Source organism: Manihot esculenta, chromosome 13, assembly GCF_001659605.2.
Source record: "Manihot esculenta cultivar AM560-2 chromosome 13, M.esculenta_v8, whole genome shotgun sequence".
Taxonomy (NCBI): domain Eukaryota; kingdom Viridiplantae; phylum Streptophyta; class Magnoliopsida; order Malpighiales; family Euphorbiaceae; genus Manihot; species Manihot esculenta.
In genome coordinates this window covers 36,586,845-36,608,097 of record NC_035173.2, presented here as the reverse complement: position 1 = coordinate 36,608,097, position 21,253 = coordinate 36,586,845, and the positions used below count along the sequence as shown (strand labels likewise).

The following is a 21,253-nucleotide window of genomic DNA, read 5'->3' as shown; positions in this document are numbered from 1 at the left end:
ATGTTAGTATGTAGTATTAATAAAATTCTAGTGTATTGAAGAAGGTTCTAGTGTATTCTTGATTTGTAGATTCTCGGCTCTAAACATTTTATAAATAGGTACCCTATATATACTGCACATGTACTTTTCATGATATGATATACAACACGTCAAAGTATTTTTCCATCAAAAGTAAGAGTTCTTCCAGATGCTTTTGGTGCCTTCGCCTGCTGTCTAATCAAACAAAACTACATGTTATGATTGAGGGGCCATCTGAAACTCATATTTGAATTCTTTATCAATGCTTAGGTTCATGATCAATTTGTCACATATCATTTCTCTATTATTTTAATCCTAAGCTGTTACAAAATCAGACGGCCTTAAGCTGAAGATTAGTTTTAAAAAGAAGCAATTTGGCGAGAGTTAAAAGCAAAGCCAATCAGAAAATGCAAGGAATAGTATTTCTGCTCAAGCAAGTAGCATCTAGTGGCCGATCCACTTCTAAGAAAAAATTGCTAAAGCAGTAGTCTTTTTTTTTTAGCAGATCAGAAAAGAGATGAGGATGGTACTAAGGAACCTGAATGCTCCTTGTCCCTGCCACTTTTGGCTTCAGCTATAATTAGAAAATGGAAAATTGCTCTCTGACCTTAACTACAAGGAAATCCCTGGGTCTAAGAACCTTAAGTTTGCATATTTGGTAGGCAACGATTGAGAGAGAGCATGAGATATAATTTAGAGCCTGCAATCATCAGAAATGGAGACCAAGGTACAGAACCTGCCTCTTTCGTCTGTTAAAACTTAAAAGAATAGTCTTCATGCCTAGACTACATGACATGTTCAGTTCAATTCCAGCTTGTTCTGTTAGATGTGGAGGTGGATTCTTAAAAGAACTAATAGTAAAGTTGTAAGAAGATAAGGTTCAGCTTATAGTGATTTCATATATTTTTCAGCCAATCATTCTCTGCAAGTCTGCTTCATGTCAGCATCAGTGTTGACTCAGCAAATTCATAGTATATGTGCTAATATGTCGATTGTTGGTTGAAGACGAGTAGAGAGTTAATTAAAGGGGCCACAAATAATTGTTTCAAAGCCATATATTATATGTGTATGTGCATAAAAAAGAAAATAAAAACAAGCATTTAAATCAAGGGTTGGGTTGGATTTAAAAATCATATCTTTAATTATCTAGAAACTCAGATGAAATCTCAACCTCATGTTAAAGATTCACGTGTACGCCTACTCAAGCCAAGCACGTGAACTTTCCAACCAAATATAAACTGATCCTATGGCTTTAGTTTCCCATTTTTGCACGTTGGAAGAAACATATTGATAAAAGAACAGGCAAAAGGAAAGGTGATCCTTGCTGTTTTAGTTAACTCTGCTTTGGGGAACTTTTCTTCAATAAGAAGAGACGTAATCAGATCCTGCTAGCATTGTTTTGTTTATTATGAAACGGAAAGCTTGCTTAGCTTGAATTTGCTTGTCTTCAATAAAATATGGAGTCATTACGATACCATGTGAATGGTGCTTCGGACAAATAAGCCTCTCCTTATCTAAATCTGTGGATTTTCAGGGTCCACAAGTGGGGACACTGGATTTAATGGGAGCTGTCCATTGCTGACCCCACGAGCTTGTGTTTAGATATTAATACATTAATGGCTTGCACTTATGCTCTTATATTTATAGGTACTCTGTAAGCAGCTCCTCCATGAAGACTCAAACTGAAGGCAAACCAGACCAGAGAAGAAGCTATGGATTTTAACTCCAGTTGCAAGGTAACCACCATACCAACTCTGCAACAGCAAACTATTTTTAGTTCTTGTTCTTTGCCCTGTGCTTTTGCTGTTCTCTTTCGATTTTAGTCCAAGTTGGGGTCCTTATCATTTGCTTGTACATAATGTTCATTAATTTTCATTAATACCCACTTCAAAACTGGAGAATTGGCTCAAAACTTTGGTCTTAAAAAGGAAAATCTTCGTGTCATTGTAGGTTTTCTTTTATGAACACCCTCTACTCTCTTGGTAGAAAGCTCCTGTGCAATCAACTCATTTGAGGGTTTTTTTTTTTCATATTATATCAAATTGGAATAAATTTTTACATTTTTCTCCATTTCTTGTCCCCGAGGTGCCTTGTCTTTGTTTTCTTGTGCGAGTGATCAATCAAACAATTTAAGTTTTTTTTTTGTGAGCTGTTAATTGGGAAGTAGTTGAAGCTATCGCCTTTATAAGCAACCAAAAAAACCTTAGATCATAATGTATCTTCCACTTACGTGTCCGTTGATCTTGTTTTGGAAGAACCATGATCGAATGGAAGGATAAGAAAATTTCAGCATATAAATTGGTTGGTCCACGAAAATGTTAGTGGGTCCAGCTGCCCTCATCATTAGGCCATATTTTAAGAAAATCCAAACTAAAATAAATGCCAAATAGCTAATTTTTCCCCCCCTTTTTCTTTGTCACATTCTTGGATCACAATAGAACAAGAAAACTGCAAATCAGTCCATGCTGCTATGTTGCAAGCTCTTCATATCAGAATCACGTAATCACGCAGCGCTTGACTCGATTGAAAGAGCTGCGAGGCTCGACCCAGAAACTGTGGTAGTGAACAAATTTGAGGACAGAGCTTATAACAGGATAAGGTACACTCTTGTGTCATATGTTGTTCTTGATACCACAGGAAACGCCATTTACAGCCCATTGCAGCAAACTGTGCTGGCCATGGCTGAGGCAGCTTATGGAGCCATAAACCTTGAGTCCCACAGTGGGGCACACCCTCGGCTTGGTGTTGTGGATGACATTGTTTTCCATCCTTTAGCTCGAGCTTCCCTGGACGAAGCAGCTTGGCTCGCTAAAGCTGTGGCAGCTGATATTGGCAGCAGATTTCAAGGTTAAGCTTTAACAATTCAATACTTCCTATACTCTTATTCAAATCATTTTTGAAGCGAACAAAATAGTGTGTTAAATTTCGTTTCTTGATGAATCGTATTTGCAGTTCCAGTATTTCTTTATGCTGCAGCACACCCAACAGGAAAGGCCCTGGACACCATCAGGCGTGAGCTGGGTTACTACAGACCCAATTCCATGGGGTACCAATGGGCAGGATGGAACATGCCTGAAATTCTCCCTGAAAAGCCCAATGAAGGCCCGCAGCATGTGTCTCGTGCCAGAGGCATCTCAATGATTGGAGCACGACCCTGGGTAGGATTGTACAATGTGCCTATCCTGTCAACAGATGTCTCTGCTACTCGACGGATTGCAAAGATGGTGAGCGCTCGTGGCGGTGGGCTGCCAACAGTGCAAACACTGGGCCTAGTTCATGGGGAGGATTCCACTGAGATAGCTTGCATGCTGTTAGAGCCCAATCAGATTGGAGCAGACAGGGTCCAGTCCAGGGTTGAGATGCTAGCAGCTGAAGAAGGATTGGATGTAGAAAAGGGATACTTCACTGACTTTTCACCCGAAATGATTATTGAAAAGTACATGAATCTAACCTCTGCTAACAGAGATTGATCAAGGATTTGTTTGAACATTTATCTGTATCTTTAGATCGTCAAGTTCTAGCTGACATTGCCTGATTAAGATGCAAGAACTTCAAGCTTTGGATGATTGAAAGAAAAATCAGGAATAATGTTTTTCTCCCAGTTGTTGATTTCCATGATGAGACATGCACCTACGAGCAACATTGATATTGGTGGGTCACTAACATGGAATCAGATTAGCTACTTCCAAGCTTTCTTGAAAGCCCTGGCTTACATGTACAATATATGACATACAAACAAAGAGAGACCTCAGATCTTCATGCATAAATTAGACATAATAAACAAAGTAAAGGAATAGGATTGGAACTGTGCCAACAAAACTTTTCTTTTTTACCTTTTCCAGTTTAATGTTCCATTGATATAGGAAGAAGAGAAAAAGATTTTCCACCATTCTACATCTGCTGTAAAATCTATAGATACACCAATGTACACTTGGAGATTTCAAAATTTCACTTCTATCATGAACACTGCTTTTTTCTAAAATCATCAGATAACAATGTCTGAAACAGCTGTTGCAACCTCTCAGCACCTGGACCTGGCCTAAACACAGAATAATTTCCATGCACAGAGCATGGATCAGCACCATCATCTGAGCTGCCAATACACCATGCTCCAGGTGCAAACCGGCTTGTGCGACCTAGAAGCTCTTTGTCAATCTTGTCTAAAACCGGATCATCCCTAGCAAACTTACGAGCAAATGGAGCCTTGCTTTTAACCATTTTGTCGAAGTCTTTCATGGTCAAAGAGATGGGGTGCTGCTTTGGAGGAGTGTCCCAAGCAATGTAGTGAAGATCATGACCTATTGCTGTGTTTCGGAATTCTTCTGTGTTGCAAATAAGAGTATGGAAGTATCCTTCAGGAGAGGAGATGAAATTTGTGTAGTACATTAAGAGAGTTCGTGGGAGATTATTCCATCCCATTATAGAGTATTCTACGAAAGATCGGCTTAGCATTAGCCACGCTGAACCTGTACACCAAAAGCAATAAAAAGAAAAAGTGCACAAGTATCTTGAGAACGCAAAATGAAAAGGAAAAAAAAAAACAGCATAAATTTTGGGTGGACAAACATCCTCTCGTCCGCATACAGCTCTCATACAGAAAGAACATCCATACCATATATACACTTCAGGTCTAAAGTAAAGAAAGACGCTTTCACCCACCAGACACCCTCTGAATAATAATTGAGCATACAACTAAATGTGCAACATGTAATACCCTCAGAACATGATAAAAGCAAAAGATGCAATTCTGGCACATCAGATTCATCCTATCATGCCATCCTCGCAAGGTGGTGAGAGTCCAGGATGCCAAACCATGGGCATGGAAAGTCAGTCAATGGGATTTGCGAGTAGCATCAATGTGACAATTGGTGTAGCCTCCTGAATGGATTAGCTGTTGATGTTCATTTCGGAAACACACAAAAGGCAAACAAGAGGAGATTGGGTAGCATGTGAATTTGCATTTTGTGCCACAGAGATTTCCTAGCTTATATGAACAAAAGCATGCAATTCCATGAAGAAGCAAACATTGGCCTAAACTTTCATGATTGCTTAGAAACTATGGGATTACCATATGGTGAGTGCTCAAAGAAGCAATGGAATCTAGATAGATAAGCATACCAGTAAACAACTTGAAAGATGTGGGAAGTGAACGGCGTTGAGAAGTTAAAGCAAGATCAGATTTCTTTGATAAGTAAAGGCCCGGATCAATGATAATAGGTTTTGCCCTTTGGTTCCTGCAGTAATTTGGAAAAAAACATTATGCCCAAATTCATTTTTTCCTCATTAAATATATGGATATCTTCTAGAGAGTTATATATGAGTTTCTATTTTTCACTTACAGTTTCCATCCAGTAATCTTCATATGTTCAATGAAGTTAAGATTTCTAGACAAATTCGAGAACACGTGAAGTAAATCTGTAAATCAAAATACATTCAGATTTTAGCCTACAAATATAGGTAAACTCTATTATCTAGAACGAGTACAGGTAATCAAAATACAGGCAAATAGAACACAAGGGAGAAAGATGTTCACATCCCATACAGATCAAAGACATTTGCTGAGGCAATATGAGAAAACAGATCTTCTTCAACAGCATGAAAAAGATCAACCAACAAATGCTAACTTGGCCAGTTCATCAAAAACCTTGCAACTCACCAATAATGCATAAGCAAGCTCAGAACAAAATGCAGACAAAACCCTTTGGAAAGTAGCTCATCTATCACATAAAGCTTGGCCGTGGATAACTGACAGGCATAAACAATTCAAGAATCCTACACTATTTATCAAATTTTACCGATAAGCATTTTAACCATGCTATAATTTGACCATTGCTGCAGCATATGGTAAGGAACTTTAACAGTCAGGCGGTATTCTGAGACAGTAGATAGCTTAGACAAACAGGCAAGGTCTTGGGATCAATTTTCTGATTTTGCCATACCACCTTGAATCCATTAAATTTTACAGGAAGGCTCTAAGAAAACTATGGGCAATCAGAAACAATTATCCTGTTGCAGAATCAGGAAGTAGTAGTGATGTAGAACCAAGAGACTAATTCTCCAAGCTTTTATTGATTCTCAATATTATTATAATCATAATAAACTCTATAAAACATCTAGAAGACAGGTCATTATTGTAGGATTTGTAATCCTGCTAGTATAAGTATGTGGATTCCTTAACAAGAAATATTAATTAGGTAACCTAACCAGCATACTTCCTAAATATATAAAACTCTACATCCTATATTTTTCCTAAGGTAAGCTGAATTAAAATCCCTTAAATTCTTGCAAAATCCCTTAAATTCTTGCATCAAGTAGACTTACATTCTGATGAAAAAGTCTCCACTGATGATATGATAAAGGACCTAATACCATTATGTTAACCAGTTCCAGATTAAACCTTATAGAACATGTCTTTGGCAGGACATGTGCCACCTCTAAAACGAGAAGCACAAGAACAAAAATTTGTTCTTGTAAATAAATAATAGACAAGAGTAAATTGGATCACAAATTAATAACCAATAGGTGAAAGCAAATTGAGGCAAAAATCCTCCAGAATTTAACCAGTCACAATGAGCAGGTTAAGATGCATTCCAAAGATCAAACATCATGAACTATAAAAGAAGAACACAATAACAGAATACTAAAGTAGCATTCAATACTAACCATCTTGTGTCATAAGAGGATAATCTGAAGCACTGAGGTTAATGAACCAATCCCACTCCAAGCTCTCCCTCAACATAATTGCAATTGCTTGAAGTGTACATGCTATCATAGTTGGCCCCTTGTAAGTAACCAAATTGGACTGCGCCATTACACGTACATTCCCAACTTCTAGAAATGCAGGATCATTTTTCACAGATATTCCCAACTCCAACCTTTCACGAGGCGGTGCCTCAAGATCCAAATGCAAAATATACTGATTTCTTGGATGATACACTGCTTGCAAAGTCCTCATCATTCTACGACTATCACCCTTTGTCCCTGAAATGAGATAAGCTAATCTAGGGGCCTCCAATTTTGAGTACCCACTTGTGTTAAACGATGACTTGTTTAAATCGGATTCTACGAAATACCCACTGGCGTCCTCTGATCTTGAAAATGAAATAATGTCGAATGGCAACTGATCTCCAACATAAGGAGATGTAAATAACCCAAAAATAGCCGACAGAAACAGAGTCAAAGATACAAGGAGGCTAGCAAAAAATGGAAAAAGCCATTTTCTATCACTAAACACCCTTCCTGAGTGGGAGTTGGCATTCTTTCTCATATTCATTAATCGGTTTTTCATTGACATCAATTCCCTATAGCACAAAACTCAAAGCTGTACGAACTAGCTCAGTGAACCGAAAACTCTAGCAAGCAAAGCGGAACCCAGCAATCTAGTTAAGAGAAGAGGCAAAGAGAAGCAAGGAGGTTCTGTAACAGAACCAAAGCCTCCTTTTTAGATATACGAACAACATCCAAGCTAAGACTTTTAAGCAAAGATGCGTAAATAGGGAATAGAGCACATACCAATAACCAAAACCCAAGAGCTGAAACGACCCCAGTAACAAATCAAAGAAAAAAAAAAGATTTCGTCTTTAATCTGCTAATGGATGAGAGTTTTTAGAATAAGAAGCAACTGAAAATAGCTAGCTCAGTAAACGAAAGACATTTAATAAAAGCATATAAATTTGACTTCAAAATTTTTAAACTTTTGAAAGCCTATAAGCATAGAGGATTAGAACAAAAATAAAGAGAAAGAGGGTTTTGCTCTAAAAATCCCCAGATCTAAAGCTAATTGAAAGAGCAGATGAAGAGAAAGAGAAAAGGTAGAGAAAGGAAAAAATTTGTATGCTTAGAGTGGAAGTTTCAGATACTTGAAAAAGAAGAGAGTTTTACTAATGGAAATCAATAATAAATGAATAATATTTAAAATTAGGAAATGGAATTGAAAACTTGAAATGCTTAGTTGAGAGAGAAAAAGGTGGGTCTTTGGCAAATTGCATCAATAGATATTCAAAGGATGAAACTGAATCAATCAGGTGATCTTATTCCTTGTGGGGAGAGAGAGAGAAAAATATAGAGAAAAAGATGAGTCAGAAAATGGGATTGTACAGGAAAATTAGTTGAAGATTTTGATTTTAAGAGCAACAAAGGCTTCACCTCACTGCAACTACAGCTCTTCTGTTTCTTGTTGGATGGAAAACAATACTACAAGGAATCGATGGAGTTTCCCACGCGAATAATTGGCGCGTGGTTGTTTGCTTCACGCCGTAACGTTCACTTCTAATTCGTTAGGCTCGAGGTTTACCATGGTTTTTGGGCTTGGCCTTTCAAGCCCCACCAAGCCCACTTCATTTATAATAAATTGTATATGAGAAAATAAATAAATTAAATTCTCATATAATTATTATTATTGACAGAACTTTTATTTTCTAAAATAAAATATTTATTAAAATTAAAAAAGGGTTAAATTAATTAGAGAATGATCATTTTGGACCGAAAATTTTAACTTGGTTTATTTTATTCTTTTGGACAAAATAATATTCTTTTCATACACAAATAATTTTGAAAATGAAAATAAATTAAATCATATAATTTTTTATATTTTTTTATATCAATATTTTTTAAATATATTTAAAAATTATAATTATTTATTAATAATTTAATACTATAAAATATTATTTTAATACTGATTAAACTATAAATTAAAATTAAATAAGTAAACATAAGTATTTTTTTTCCCTAATATATATATTATTTTCCTTTTTATATACTAATATATTTCATTGACCAGACTGGCCGTAGCCTTAGATAATCGGGCAGAGCCACGCGCCTTTGCAAGTGGGGAATTGCTGGGGAGGGATAAACAACGAGACAAGAATGGAAAAGCTAACCGTCGAAAACAAAGTGCGCGTCTCGAAGTTACAAGTTGGAGCTAAGGCTCGTTTGGCGCCCGAAACTCTCTTGCTAAAAAATTTAATTATATAATTATTTACGTTATGGATATAAAATGATTCAAATTTTATGTCACATAGAAATTTTAATTTTTAATATTATTAATATAAATAAGTGATAAGTAATTATATTTAATAAATCTTAAAAATTATAATTTTCTACTCATAAAATAAATTAATAAAAAGTTATTTTCTTTATCTCATAGGCTTACTTTGTAAATTATAATTTTAAGTATTTATTTATTTACTAACTAATATGATATGTTTAATATTATCTAAACAACAAAATTTATAAACTGAAAATAATTTAATAAGATATAATAAAATATATATTAGAAATTATTAAAAGTAAAATGGAATTTAAACTTAATTTTTAATAATATTTATACATATTATATTCGGAACCGTGTTATGTCGGTCACGCGCCTTTGCAAACAAATCCAAGAAAAACATGTCAATGTCCAAACTACAAACTAGATGATGTCGGTAGTAACCACTTTTTCTTTTTTCTTTTGTGAAGATGTGAAGTTTATGAGAAACGTAATGAGAGGCAGCTAAGTACATAATCAACCCCAAGCTCACTCTTGTTGAGGAGAGATTTTTTCTATTTGGTGAAAGTTGGTTGTAGTCCGAATCAGTAGGCCTCTTAAATGTCGGATGTGGGCAGGATGGTTCCCTCACCTCACTCGTAGTGGATTTCTCCTCCTTCCCATTCCAAATAAGAGTGTAAATAAATTTTGTGGACCTTACTGATCGAACAAATCATTCTTATGGTGTTGAGGTGTTGAAATACATATTTTTCTACTTTATTGTAATCATGTATTTGTGTTTTGTTCTTTTTTTATTTTTTCAGATTGAAAGCGCACCAAATCTATACATGCAAGTGGAGATTTAAGATGAAGTAGTCGAGGACCTTAATCACAAATCTTGAACAAGCTATCGATTGAATTTCATTTTCCTTCTTGTTTTATTTTCTAGTGAAAAAGTTTCGATTTCGATTGAGGAAGACATCTCTTCCCTTCTTTGGCGTCAAGTTTCCATAATCTCCAATCTGATTTTGCCATGCATGTTTCTTTTTGTATTATTGTTCACTCACTTCGATTATCAGTATGTTTAGCAAGACTGCCCTTGTCTATTTCAAGGAGAATCTCCATCATTATAAGTGAAAGCTCCGGTGTCTATGGAGAATATGAGATTATTCTTATTTTATTTTCCAGTGAAAAAGTTCCTATTTCAATTGAGGAAGATATCTCTTTCCTTTTTTGGCGTCAAGTTTCCATAATCTTCGGTCTGATTTTGCCATGCATGTTTCTTTTTTTTCGCTCACCATTCTTCTAAAGACATTGGTTAGGCTGTCGTGGTTTTCTCCTTCGATTGTCAGTATGTTTAACAAGGCTGCCCTTGTCTATTTCAAGGAGAATCTCCTCCATTATAAGTGAAAGCTCCGGTGTCTATGGAGAAGATGAGATTATTCTTATTTTATTTTCTAGTGAAAAAGTTCCGATTTCGATTGAGGAAGACATCTCTTTCCTTTTTTGGCTTCAAGTTTCTATAATCTCCGGTCCGATTTTGCCATGCATGTTTCTTTTTGTATTGTTGTTCGCTCACCATTATTCTAAAGACACTGGTTAGGTTTGATTGATTCGGTTCGATTTAATTGATAATATTCTATTCGGTTCGGTTTGATTGATTTAAATTTTTAATAAATTTTTTATTTTTTACACTTTATTTTTAATATTTTAAAATTTAATTAAAATATTTTAATTTTAATATGATCTAATCTCTTTATATTATTAAAAATAATATATCATCGGTTCAATTTGATTTTTTTAGTTTTTTCTGATCAAAACTGAACCGAACCGAAATAACCGAAAATTTTAAAATTAAAAATCAAACTGAACCGAAATGAATAAAAAATCGAATTGAATTTTCAAATTAATTCAGTTCGATTGATTTTTTCGATTTGAACTGAATATTGCTTCCTTCAAATCACAAAAGCCTCTGTGCTGTTTGCTTCCTTTCTGGAGGCTCTGGTCTTGTTTTGAATTTGTGTTTAGTATCAAATTTCCTTCCAACCCCACTGATTAATCAAATTACACTATTAATCCCAAAGAGTAGCATCTCCGAAAATTAACTAAGCCAACAAAATTATACATCCCCAATATAAAAATGGATCACTAATGTTTTGGTAATCATAAAAATTTTAAAACAATCAAATAACTTTTTTCAAACTTCAAGTGGAATATATATTAATTGACTGTGGCTATTATAAGCTCAACAGTTCATTTATATTTAACAACTTAAAGTAATAAATTATGAACATTTACAACTATTCAATAGTGGAATGGAATGGTGATAAAAACTAAAAAAGCCTTCACCTAGGCTTTTATCATGACTTGAAAAAGCATGTTTATTATAAAAACCAGACAAATATAAAGGCATGATACAAGTATTTCAAGTGCTGCCAAAAGCTGATACATGCAGTACCTCTGGAGGGGAGATCAGATCAGATCAGATCAGATTTCAGCAATTCACATATATTGGCAATCGTGCAGGCTCAGGTTCAGGTTCAGGGTCAGGTTCAGGCTCAGGCTGAGGAGACGCTTCTGCAAACAACACCCCAATCCTGTACTCTGCAAGTTGACACTACCCACCATTTTGCAGCACATGAACTAACTGTTCCCATCTTTTTCTTTTTTCTTTTTTTTTTTTTTTTTATTTTTCCTTTTATCACTGAACCTTCTCCATCTCTGTTGGCCCTGACCCTTCAGGTGTTTCATCACTTGCTATATGATCCAACTCTTCACTCTTCACCCCTCTTTTTCCCTGGAAACCTACTTCTCCATTAATATCCCTCCAATCAAGAAAATTAAACAGATCATTGTCTGTGTTTGTTGGTTAGGGTATTTGAACTTTCAACTTGGTTAGTGTGGTTAAACTTACTTTTCAAGAAATTTCCTTGCTCATGTCTTCATCTCACCTAATTCTACCAAACTATAAGGCTACGTGGGTGGCCACCCAATGAGCTAGTTGTATAAAATTAGTGAAGGAAGAGATCTGCAAGCTGTACGATCATTGGACAGTGGTCTAGTGGTTAAGTGTGTAGCTTACAGTGCATAAGGTTAAAATTTTAGATTGAATTCAAAGATTGGTAAGCTTTTGAAATGAGGTGGTCCTCACATGGAGAATCCTATGAGGTCCTCATATTAATAGAGGGAGCTTTTTGTTTAGGGTCACAAGCAAAAAAGTTGAGGACACTGGATCAAAAAGTGAAAGATGGGACTCATATTATGCAATTGAAGTAGCAATCATTGCAATCATCAATCATATTTAATATAAAAAATGGATAGCTATAAATTAACACCGTAGGTGGGAGCTGAAGATGCCTCCTTGCAACCTTGGATGGAGCCTTTAATAGATTTATCTATGTACAAAATCATATAATTACTTGTATAGAAATAATGCAACAGAAAGATTAGTGCTCAACTGGGTAGTGTAAAAAGGTTGAATTGAACAAGCCATTGTGAGGATTCCAATAAATTGATTGGCTAATCACAATGGGTTAGGAGTTTTTCCCTGATTAAGTACAGCTAGGGAATCATGTGTCGGTATAATGTAACCCATAGGGAGCCACTACTGGAAAGAAAGATGAAAAAAGAGAACTGAGAGATTTCTTTGTTTGCATCTGCTTATAATATTTATATTAAATGTCTAACCTTTCTTTTCTTGAATTGATAATTCATGGAACAAAAACAAGGAAACAAGGTAGTGAAAATTTTTGAAGCCAGCACCGAACCAGCTGCAGATCATACATATAATATATATATATACACCCTGCCATTGAATAAACCCTTTTCTTTGAGTTGATAATGAGAAATTTCTACAGCTTAAAGCAGAGAAGAAAAAAAAAAAAAGGCTCAATAGCCCAAATGGTCAACCTAGAGAATAAAACCCTTTACTTGGCATGCATATGTTCTTATTCTGTGGAATATTAATTATTATTTACTAAGATCAAAATTATTCTCTAAGGGTCTAGAGATCTGGGGTCATTACAATGGAAAGTTATGGCATGTTTTGTGAAGTTTATTAATCTAACATATACATACATGCCATTCTTCAGACAGAAACATTAGGCATTGGATATTCCTGGTTCATAACTTCTTTAACTGACCAAGAAAAGCAGAACAAATGGGGTAAAGTCAGCATAAATTGCCCCGATCCAATTCCCATAAAAGATTATTTCAGTTTCTAATTAGTAAAAGATTATTTTAATTTTTAATTAGCTTAATAGTTTAGAACCGTACCGATTGAATATTCTGCTGTGATCAGCGAGTAAAAGATTAGAAAGAGAAAAGGAAAGCTAAGTGGATGGTATATCTTACCAGTATTAGGAACTTGTAATTATGAAAGCAGCAAAGTTTGATGCAGTAGGTGAAGGAGATGTAATTAGAAAATGATATGGCCAAATGAAGGAGTGCTCCATGTACAAATGATAACCCATTTGTGGATGCTAAAGTTTGAACCAAAATAATGCAGGTAGGCACATCTGCCTGTCTACAACTGGAAGGTCCTTTTAGAAGCACATATAATATAGTTTGGCAATGCAACCAACCAAAGACAAGAAGATAGTGTGGGGGCAACTTTCATCCTTTGCTTGAAATTTGCAATCATTCATTCCATGATGCAATAAAAAGAATACCATGCACACTTTGCAACAGTTTGAGTGGAGAATAACTTAAAATCAATACTAAAAGTTGCTTCTTTTTTTTTTTTTAAAATACCCACCCCTCAAAGAAGATTGCCACACCCACTACCCATTTAAAAGTTCATCATGCCCACACACACATATATTTATGCATCCCTCTTCACAAATCATTTCAATTTTACTATGCATGTGAATATTAATATATATTATAAAATGATTTGATTATTGTCTTTTATAAGACATATGCAAAAATTATTGCATTTTGTCCTAGTTAAGGACCATATAAAGCTAACTTTGATATAAAGCAAGAGCTTTTCTTCGTTGCCTCTTCTTCTCAATAATGTATATTAAAGCTATCCATTATTCCTTAATGTTAATTATTGTATGAATAACTTTCTGCTTAATAGTCGGTTTTTTCGGCCTGTGTAATTTAGTATTGATTCAATCAATTGAATTTTGGTGTCATGTAGTGTCTTATAAAATGCTATTTTTTTTATTTAAATATAATTAAACAAGTGATTTTAATTTAATTCAATTTAAAATTTATACGATTTAAGTCGAATCTGATTTTTCAGTTATGAATTTAATTAGATTAGACTTTATTTATATTTTAATATTTAATTATACTTATTGTTATAGAAATTAAGTATTTAACGGTGGATGCTATATTTAATCAAATTTGAAACTTATTCAAGAGAAATCATAGCGAAAAACCAAAAAATGAAGAAATACGGCGGATTGTTTTTACTGATTTTGATGGGTGTTTGCTTTGTTTTGAAACTCCATGAAATTATTGAATATTGGAATTAATGATGGCACCATTTTCAAACCACCAAACTCCTTTTGCCATTATTGTAGAACTGTTGGTTTATACAAATTCATTGCCAAGATGGCTACGGCAACCCATGCTTGTCTCCAACTCATCACTTCTTTTCCCTTATTTTCCTGGCAACTCTCATCTGAACTAACTTTGAGGAAAACCAAGGAAGGAAATAAACAATATTCATACATTGGACACACCATTCAATCTTCAATTATAATACACAAAAAAAAAAAAAAAACAAATGGGTTTGCTTGCATTCATACATAAAAACAATACCCATAACAATATTATTTTACTGAGAAAGTAGTAGTAGTAATACACCACAAGCAATCTAGTTTGAGTCTTTTGACTTTTCTTAAACAATTTGGTCACTCACCTAACACATAGACCAGTAAATCAAGCTATTTTTTCTTTTTTTTTTTACTTTTTTACCTATTTATATATATATATTTTTTGGTTAATAGTCGAAAAGTGCATCTATTATAAGATGTAACTTGCATAAAAATAAATATTAGATACATGCTTGAACAGAATCATCCCACCACAGCTGTTGACAGTGAGTAGTCTCTACCACCATGGTTACCATTTTACAGTTACTGTGACCATTAGGGTTAACTGAGTGAGATGGACTATTATTTTGCTCGCAGATAGAATTTCACAGCTAGCAGTAAAAGAAAGAGGCATTTTTCTGCGGAAACAGTGCAAAGCCACCAAAACAAGCAAAACAATAATAAATAAAAATAAGCAAAGGAGAGTGAACGCTTTTCAATATCAAGTGGATGTGAGTTATTTTATATAAAAATAAAACCTCGTCTCCTTCCTATGAGAGCATAAGCCAATAGCCCTGACCCCAAAGCACATCTCTTTCTCTCTCTTCTCTCTTCTCTCTCTTCTCTCTCGTGTCATATCATGCAGCAACTAGCAAAGTATAGCATTAGAACCCCAACATAAAAAGGCTTTTAACCCCTTCCTTCTCTCTCTCTCTCGCACCCCACGACCTTTGATTTCTCTCAGCCAGCTCACTCTCTCTCTCTCTCTCATCCCGAAACGCCAACCCTTTCTCGCTATCTATATCTCTCTCTTAAACAATACCCTTCTCTATTCGTCTATCTAGTGATACTTTCGACGTTTTCTCTAGTAGATCTCTACGAGATGCGGGCTTCATGAGAGATTCTCTTTTTCTCTCATTCTAATCCTGTTTGGTTTTCTGGGTTTTTTCTCTTATAGAATACCCATAAACCAAAATCCTTTCTTTTTATTGTTTCGTTTCGATTGCTTTTGTTGCTTTTGGGTCGAAGATCTCGCCTTTTTTTGGGTGTTTGATAGTGAGTAAGCTCGATGGCGAATGGGATAGAGAGAGAGTTATTGTTTAGCGATGAAGAGTTGAGGGAGATGAGTGGTGTCAAGAGAGGTGGAGATTACATAGAGGTGACGTGTGGTTGTACCAGCCATAGATATGGTGATGCTGTTGGTAGGCTTAGGGTTTTTGTCAATGGTGACCTTGAAATTACCTGTGAATGCACCCCTGGTTGCAATGAAGGTCTCTCTCTTTCGGCCTCTCTCTTGGTTTCTCTCATCTGTTTTCCGTTTTTTAATAAATGGGTTTTGATTTTTATGCATGTTGAATGTGTCTTATGTATCTTGACGTTGATGGGTGTCGCTTTCTTTTGTTTAATCAAGTGATGGGGAGCTCTGCCAGTTGTTTCGTTGAATTTGATTCCTATACAGTCTAAGTGTATGTTGATTTGTCTCAGAGACTCAGCTCTGCTTGCCTTCTCGCCAGAAGATAATGCACTTTTATCTCTGTGAACTTCTCTAACTTGATATCTTCTGGTTCAGATATTGAACTTTTCAGCTTGTGGGTTCATTAGAGAAGTGATGTTTGAGCGGACTTTTTTAGAATAAAACTGCATTATTGTTATTATCTGTGATTGCAATATATTTCTTGCTTTATCAAGATTGGCTTTTGACACTAGACTTTTATTATTCCTGTTAGGCAGAGTAAGCCTTTTTCTAGCATCATCTAGCACTCTATCTGTGAAGTGTATAGCACCCTCTCAAGTCCTCTATCTATATGGCAGCCTCTCGTCTCTCATTGTCCTTACATTGTATCATGTAAAAAAAGTTCATGCTTTACTGCATGAAAGAACTATAACTTTAAGCCAAGAACGTTCACTGGCTGGGATCAAAATATAGTGTTGAGTTCTAATGGATCAACATGCACATTGATCCTTAAGTCGAGGTTCGTTATTTGTTCTCATTTCTTTTTTCGCGTGTATGTCTGGCTACGTGGAGCTGGGCTTTAGCTTGAAGTTTCATAGGATACATCTTCTGACAACCCAGGTTCCTTTCTCCTTCATATTGTTATATATTTTTATTTTGCAACAGTGCAACTAGTTTGGCCGACTCACGAACGTCTGAACTATTGAAGATTGCTTCAAACTGCTAATGCTATATAACAATAATTTCGTGTTCATTTCTCAAAGTGAAACTTCATCTGCCTGATCCTCCTGGGAACTTTTTGACTCATGTTTTATGTAACTGCTCCTGATACTCCCCATTATGTGCTTCTTGCAAATTATGTGATATATTTCTACCAGGATCTTCCAGTTAGAAGTTTGTAACAGTTCCCAGCAAAGGGTGGCTGTTGCCCTTTTAACGTGCAATTTTTTCTCTTACGATATAATGTTTTCGTACTCTGCCTCAAAGATATAGAACTTTTGTATGTTCTGTTCTTGTGATTATAGCATATTAGCATGCTGCAGGATCATTTTTGTTCTTAACTTCTTATATTCTATGCTGGTGATTTAGATCAAATATTTCTTTATTAGTTGAAAATTTTCAAGCGGTCTCCAATTTAAATTATGTAATGCCGATTTTGATGACTAGACAAGCTGACTCCAGCTGCATTTGAGAAGCATTCTGGAAGAGAGACAGCAAGAAAATGGAAGAACAATGTCTGGGTCATAGTTAATGGCGAGAAGGTTCCATTGTCAAAAACTGTGTTACTCAAATACTACAGCCAAGCATCTAAAAATGCCAATGGCTCCCACAGATCCCATAATGGACGAGTTTGTCATCGCGATGAGTTTGTTCGCTGTAGTAAGTGCGCCAAGGAAAGGAGGTTCCGGTTACGGACCAAAGAAGAGTGTCGAATTCACCATGATGCTTTGGCCGATGCAAACTGGAAGTGTGCTGATCTCCCATTTGACAAGTATGTTTCTCCTTGTGCTGAACCAAAATTAACTAAATGATTGTGTATTATTTGTCAGGTTTTGATTTACTAAGGAAATTTCATTTGCCATCCTATTGCATGCTTCTGATTTATTTTTTTGGTACCTCTCTCTTTTTTTTTTTAATTGCAAAGCAGATTCTAGAATCTAGCAATGTATTGATGAGCATTGTCAGATTGTGCTTACTAAACTTATATTTATACAAAATGAAAGAAAATATAGTTATTTAGAAAACATAAATGCATGTTATTCTCTCTTCTTACTTTTTTTTTTTTTTGGCTCTTAAACCTTAGAACTAATGCTCCCCTCGTTTTAGATAGTGAAAGAAGCTATCTCACTTTTTTCTCCACGATACATTAGATGAACTATGTTTCTATATGTTCCTTCTTCACTTGTATCATATGCTAACAAGCTTTTTTCCCCCCCAACTTGTTATGCACTAAAGCTCTTCAATAAAGCAAATAACATGTAGCATTGGATCATTTGGATGTGTAAATATACCATACCTTGTATTGTAACTCCGTCACTCCATTTGCTTAGACCTTTGAATAAAATGTTCGTATTCAGACTTATATAGAACTACCAACTGCTTAACAGTTAACAGTTGTATGTTTATTTCATGTTTGTGTGGAAATGAACTCTGCCAGTAATGAAAAAGAATTCTCTTGGCTAATTGTTTTTGCAGTTTGCATTATGATAGGATGGTCTAGGAGCATGTATTAAATCTAAAAATTGAACTTCTTTGGATGGAAGAATATAAAAAAGATAGATGTTATAGAAACAAAAAGCTTATAGTGTTGACTGTTCTGCTATTGAAGTGATTTATATTCTGAAGTTTTAATAGAGAGTGTTGATGCCTTGTCAATATGCAAAGAACCTATTGTGCATTCTGAGTTTTTGACTAAAATTCCAATTCTTTTCCCTTTTCACTTTTTCTAATTCTTTTGGTTCATTGCTTTTATAAGATGGAACTGATGGGAGTATATTTTTTTAAGTGTGTTGCAAACTTGCAATATCATGGAATGGATCGATTGAACAAGTTGCAGTTGTTCTCAACATATCTTTATATTATTCCTTGAGAACCTTTCTTTTCATAATGCAAGTGATATTTTTTATAATGCAATTGAATGATTACAACTGAGGAGGGTTGACCAAGAGAATCCTTTTTGCTGAATGTTTATCAGCTGTATTAGTCAGGAGATAAAAGTAAGTGTACCCTTAATAATTCAACTTTTTTAGTTGGTAATCATATGGAATATCGTGCACAGCAACTTTTGACAAATCATATGGGTTCTTCATTGCAGTGGTGTAGAATGATTTGTCTAGAAAAAGGTAAAATATTTAACCTTTGATGGAGTATAGCCTGAAGGTAAATACCAAAAAGCTTAAATGAAATGTGTAACAATCTTCTGATTTGTGGACAATTCTTGATCTGGTCTAAATTCTTTTGTATGAAAGGGATGCTTTCATATTTACTTCCTTGGGTCTATAGATTTTTCTTTTATTTCACTTGTTGCTTATCTATCTTGTTCTGTTATGAAGAATATATTTTGGTTCACCACAATCTGCCTTATGGTTGATTTGATGACTGGCATAACCGAGTATAATCAGTTAATGTCAACAAGAATTATCCAATATAATAGATTTACCCATCAATACTGGTTCGTAATCAATAATTATCAATACTCAATCACATAAAAGAAAAACACTGGATAGTTCTCTGCTGGATGTTTCCGTTAAATTAAAATGGTTACAGTGCATTATATTTTCAGATTTTGTATGATTTCATTGATCCATTTTATAATTATGGTACATTATCCTTCTTCTGTTCCTCTTTTTATGGCCTTTAAGGAAATGTTAATGTTCCTCCAGTTTCTCTGTGGAGTTGCTGATCGTCTTCCTTCCCTCATCTTTATTTGTTTTTCACTGTTACAGAACGTTTGAATAAATTGCTTGAGTTATGAAATTACTGATAGTTTGGAGGAAGAGACAAATGCAACAATACTCTATAGTGGTTGCATGTGTTTTAAAAGGTTACTATGTGGTGATTACTTGCATTTTTAAGTTCAACAATGAGTAATGCAAATTCGTTTGGTTTAAAATTTCAGAATAACGTGCGAAGATGATGAAGAACGGGCAAGTAGGAGGGTCTACAGAGGCTGCACCCGATCCCCAACTTGCAAAGGTTGCACTTCCTGTGTGTGCTTTGGGTGTGAAATCTGTCGTTTTTCAGATTGCAGCTGCCAGACTTGCATCGACTTCACAAGAAATTCCAAAGCTTGACTCTGATGATGCTTTTAGCACTCATGAAGATATTACCCCTTTTTTTCTGGTGGCTTTTTTATGGTCTTAACTTTCATCTGATCACATTTAAGATAGCCTCCAGTGACATTCTCTTCTGTTAAACTTGAAAAATTCTGGCCTCTGGGTTCAGCATTCATCCCATTGGCTGCTATATAACATTAAAATTACTTATTTATCCTCAATTAATTTTTTGCATTGTATATATCCATACTTATTTGCCTTTTTATTGGTTTACCATTTACAAGTTCATTAATTATTTTGAACTACCTCAAAGGAGACCACATTGTCTTTTAATTATTACAGTACTTCACCTGCAACGGGTGAAACTTAACTTCATGGTTAAATTTATGAGTTTATGATTTTTATAAAATATGAGTAAATGTAATTGCATTTATTTCACTGCTTGATAAATCAAAATATTATTATGGGTTAATAACGTCCATGTAGCATTAAATGCTATAAGTGTATGTAACCCCCCATCCCCCCTCCCCTGTTCTACTTAGAAGGCCTATTAAAAAAAAAGGCAATTTATTTGTTTTTATTATTTCATAATTATTTTAATATACTTTATTAAAAGCCTAGACTAAGTTGCACTGCCAATTCCAAAAGCCTAGACTAAGTTGCATTCACATAGACCTGATACAGCTAATAAACATTTTGAAGACTGCACTGCCAACCTCTCCCATAGGTAAACGGTTTCCTTCCACGGATAGGAAAGGTGCCCAACTTAAATGGCTGAGGTGGTGGAACACTGTCAGGAATACCACCAGGTGGTTCAAAATTTAGTCCACTGGACATAATTTGTTGGCTGAGCAGGTTGAACTTGGAGGCCCATCCCAACATCCTTTGATCAAATAGATACAAGCCAAGGTGAAGGTCCAGCATAAAGATTCACCTGGTACCACACTGTTAAGAAGTGACCTTTGACTAGGAATCAACTGTTGCAGAAATGGCAGCTGGCAAGGACCCCCTGGTTGATTTTCAGCTGAGAATTCAACAGGATTGACTGTATTCTGCGATTGCTGAGAAGGCGACCCATTTAACCAGACTCCATATGAAAACACCAGATGGTGGTGCTATGGTGAAAATGGTGATGGAAAAAAGCTACTTCCATTATGAAAATCCTGTCCTTTGGTAGAAGATTTATTATGCTGGTTCCGATTTGGTGATAACTGACCCACACCCACCAATGTTTGCTGTCCACAAGGTGTATTATTCTTCCAATTGCCCT

The 21,253-nt window shown here is 35.2% G+C and overlaps 3 protein-coding genes and 1 long non-coding RNA gene across 5 annotated transcripts; 2 read left to right on the top strand and 2 right to left on the bottom strand.

Annotated features, from left to right (window-relative positions):
- Positions 1–1,313: 1,313 nt before the first annotated feature.
- Positions 1,314–3,819, top strand: LOC110630033 (formimidoyltransferase-cyclodeaminase). Its single transcript, XM_021777334.2, has 4 exons — positions 1,314–1,332; positions 1,666–1,754; positions 2,457–2,865; positions 2,971–3,819. The coding sequence occupies exons 2-4, from the start codon at positions 1,731–1,733 to the stop codon at positions 3,486–3,488; spliced, it is 951 nt and encodes a 316-aa protein (XP_021633026.1). The 5' UTR covers positions 1,314–1,332; positions 1,666–1,730; the 3' UTR covers positions 3,489–3,819.
- Positions 3,820–3,824: 5 nt separating this feature from the next.
- On the bottom strand, positions 3,825–8,178 carry LOC110630032 (beta-glucuronosyltransferase GlcAT14A). Of its 2 annotated transcripts, XM_021777330.1 has the most exons (4): positions 6,682–8,178; positions 5,358–5,433; positions 5,137–5,252; positions 3,825–4,484 (listed from the first exon to the last, which is right to left on the bottom strand). In XM_021777330.1, exons 1-4 carry the CDS (start codon positions 7,310–7,312, stop codon positions 3,976–3,978), a joined length of 1,332 nt encoding a protein of 443 aa, XP_021633022.1. In that variant the 5' UTR covers positions 7,313–8,178; the 3' UTR covers positions 3,825–3,975. The 2 variants fall into 2 exon arrangements, with proteins under 2 accessions (XP_021633022.1, XP_021633024.1); XM_021777332.2 differs by lacking the exons at positions 5,137–5,252; positions 5,358–5,433.
- Positions 8,179–11,304: 3,126 nt separating this feature from the next.
- LOC110630439 lies at positions 11,305–13,499 on the bottom strand. The gene is made up of 2 exons (XR_006348252.1): positions 13,340–13,499; positions 11,305–12,021 (listed from the first exon to the last, which is right to left on the bottom strand). It is a non-coding gene; the product is annotated as an uncharacterized LOC110630439 (long non-coding RNA).
- A 1,946-nt stretch (positions 13,500–15,445) lies between these two features.
- Positions 15,446–20,204, top strand: LOC110629973 (protein ULTRAPETALA 1). Its single transcript, XM_021777222.2, has 3 exons — positions 15,446–16,025; positions 17,375–17,699; positions 19,827–20,204. The coding sequence occupies exons 1-3, from the start codon at positions 15,824–15,826 to the stop codon at positions 19,999–20,001; spliced, it is 702 nt and encodes a 233-aa protein (XP_021632914.1). The 5' UTR covers positions 15,446–15,823; the 3' UTR covers positions 20,002–20,204.
- Positions 20,205–21,253: the final 1,049 nt, after the last annotated feature.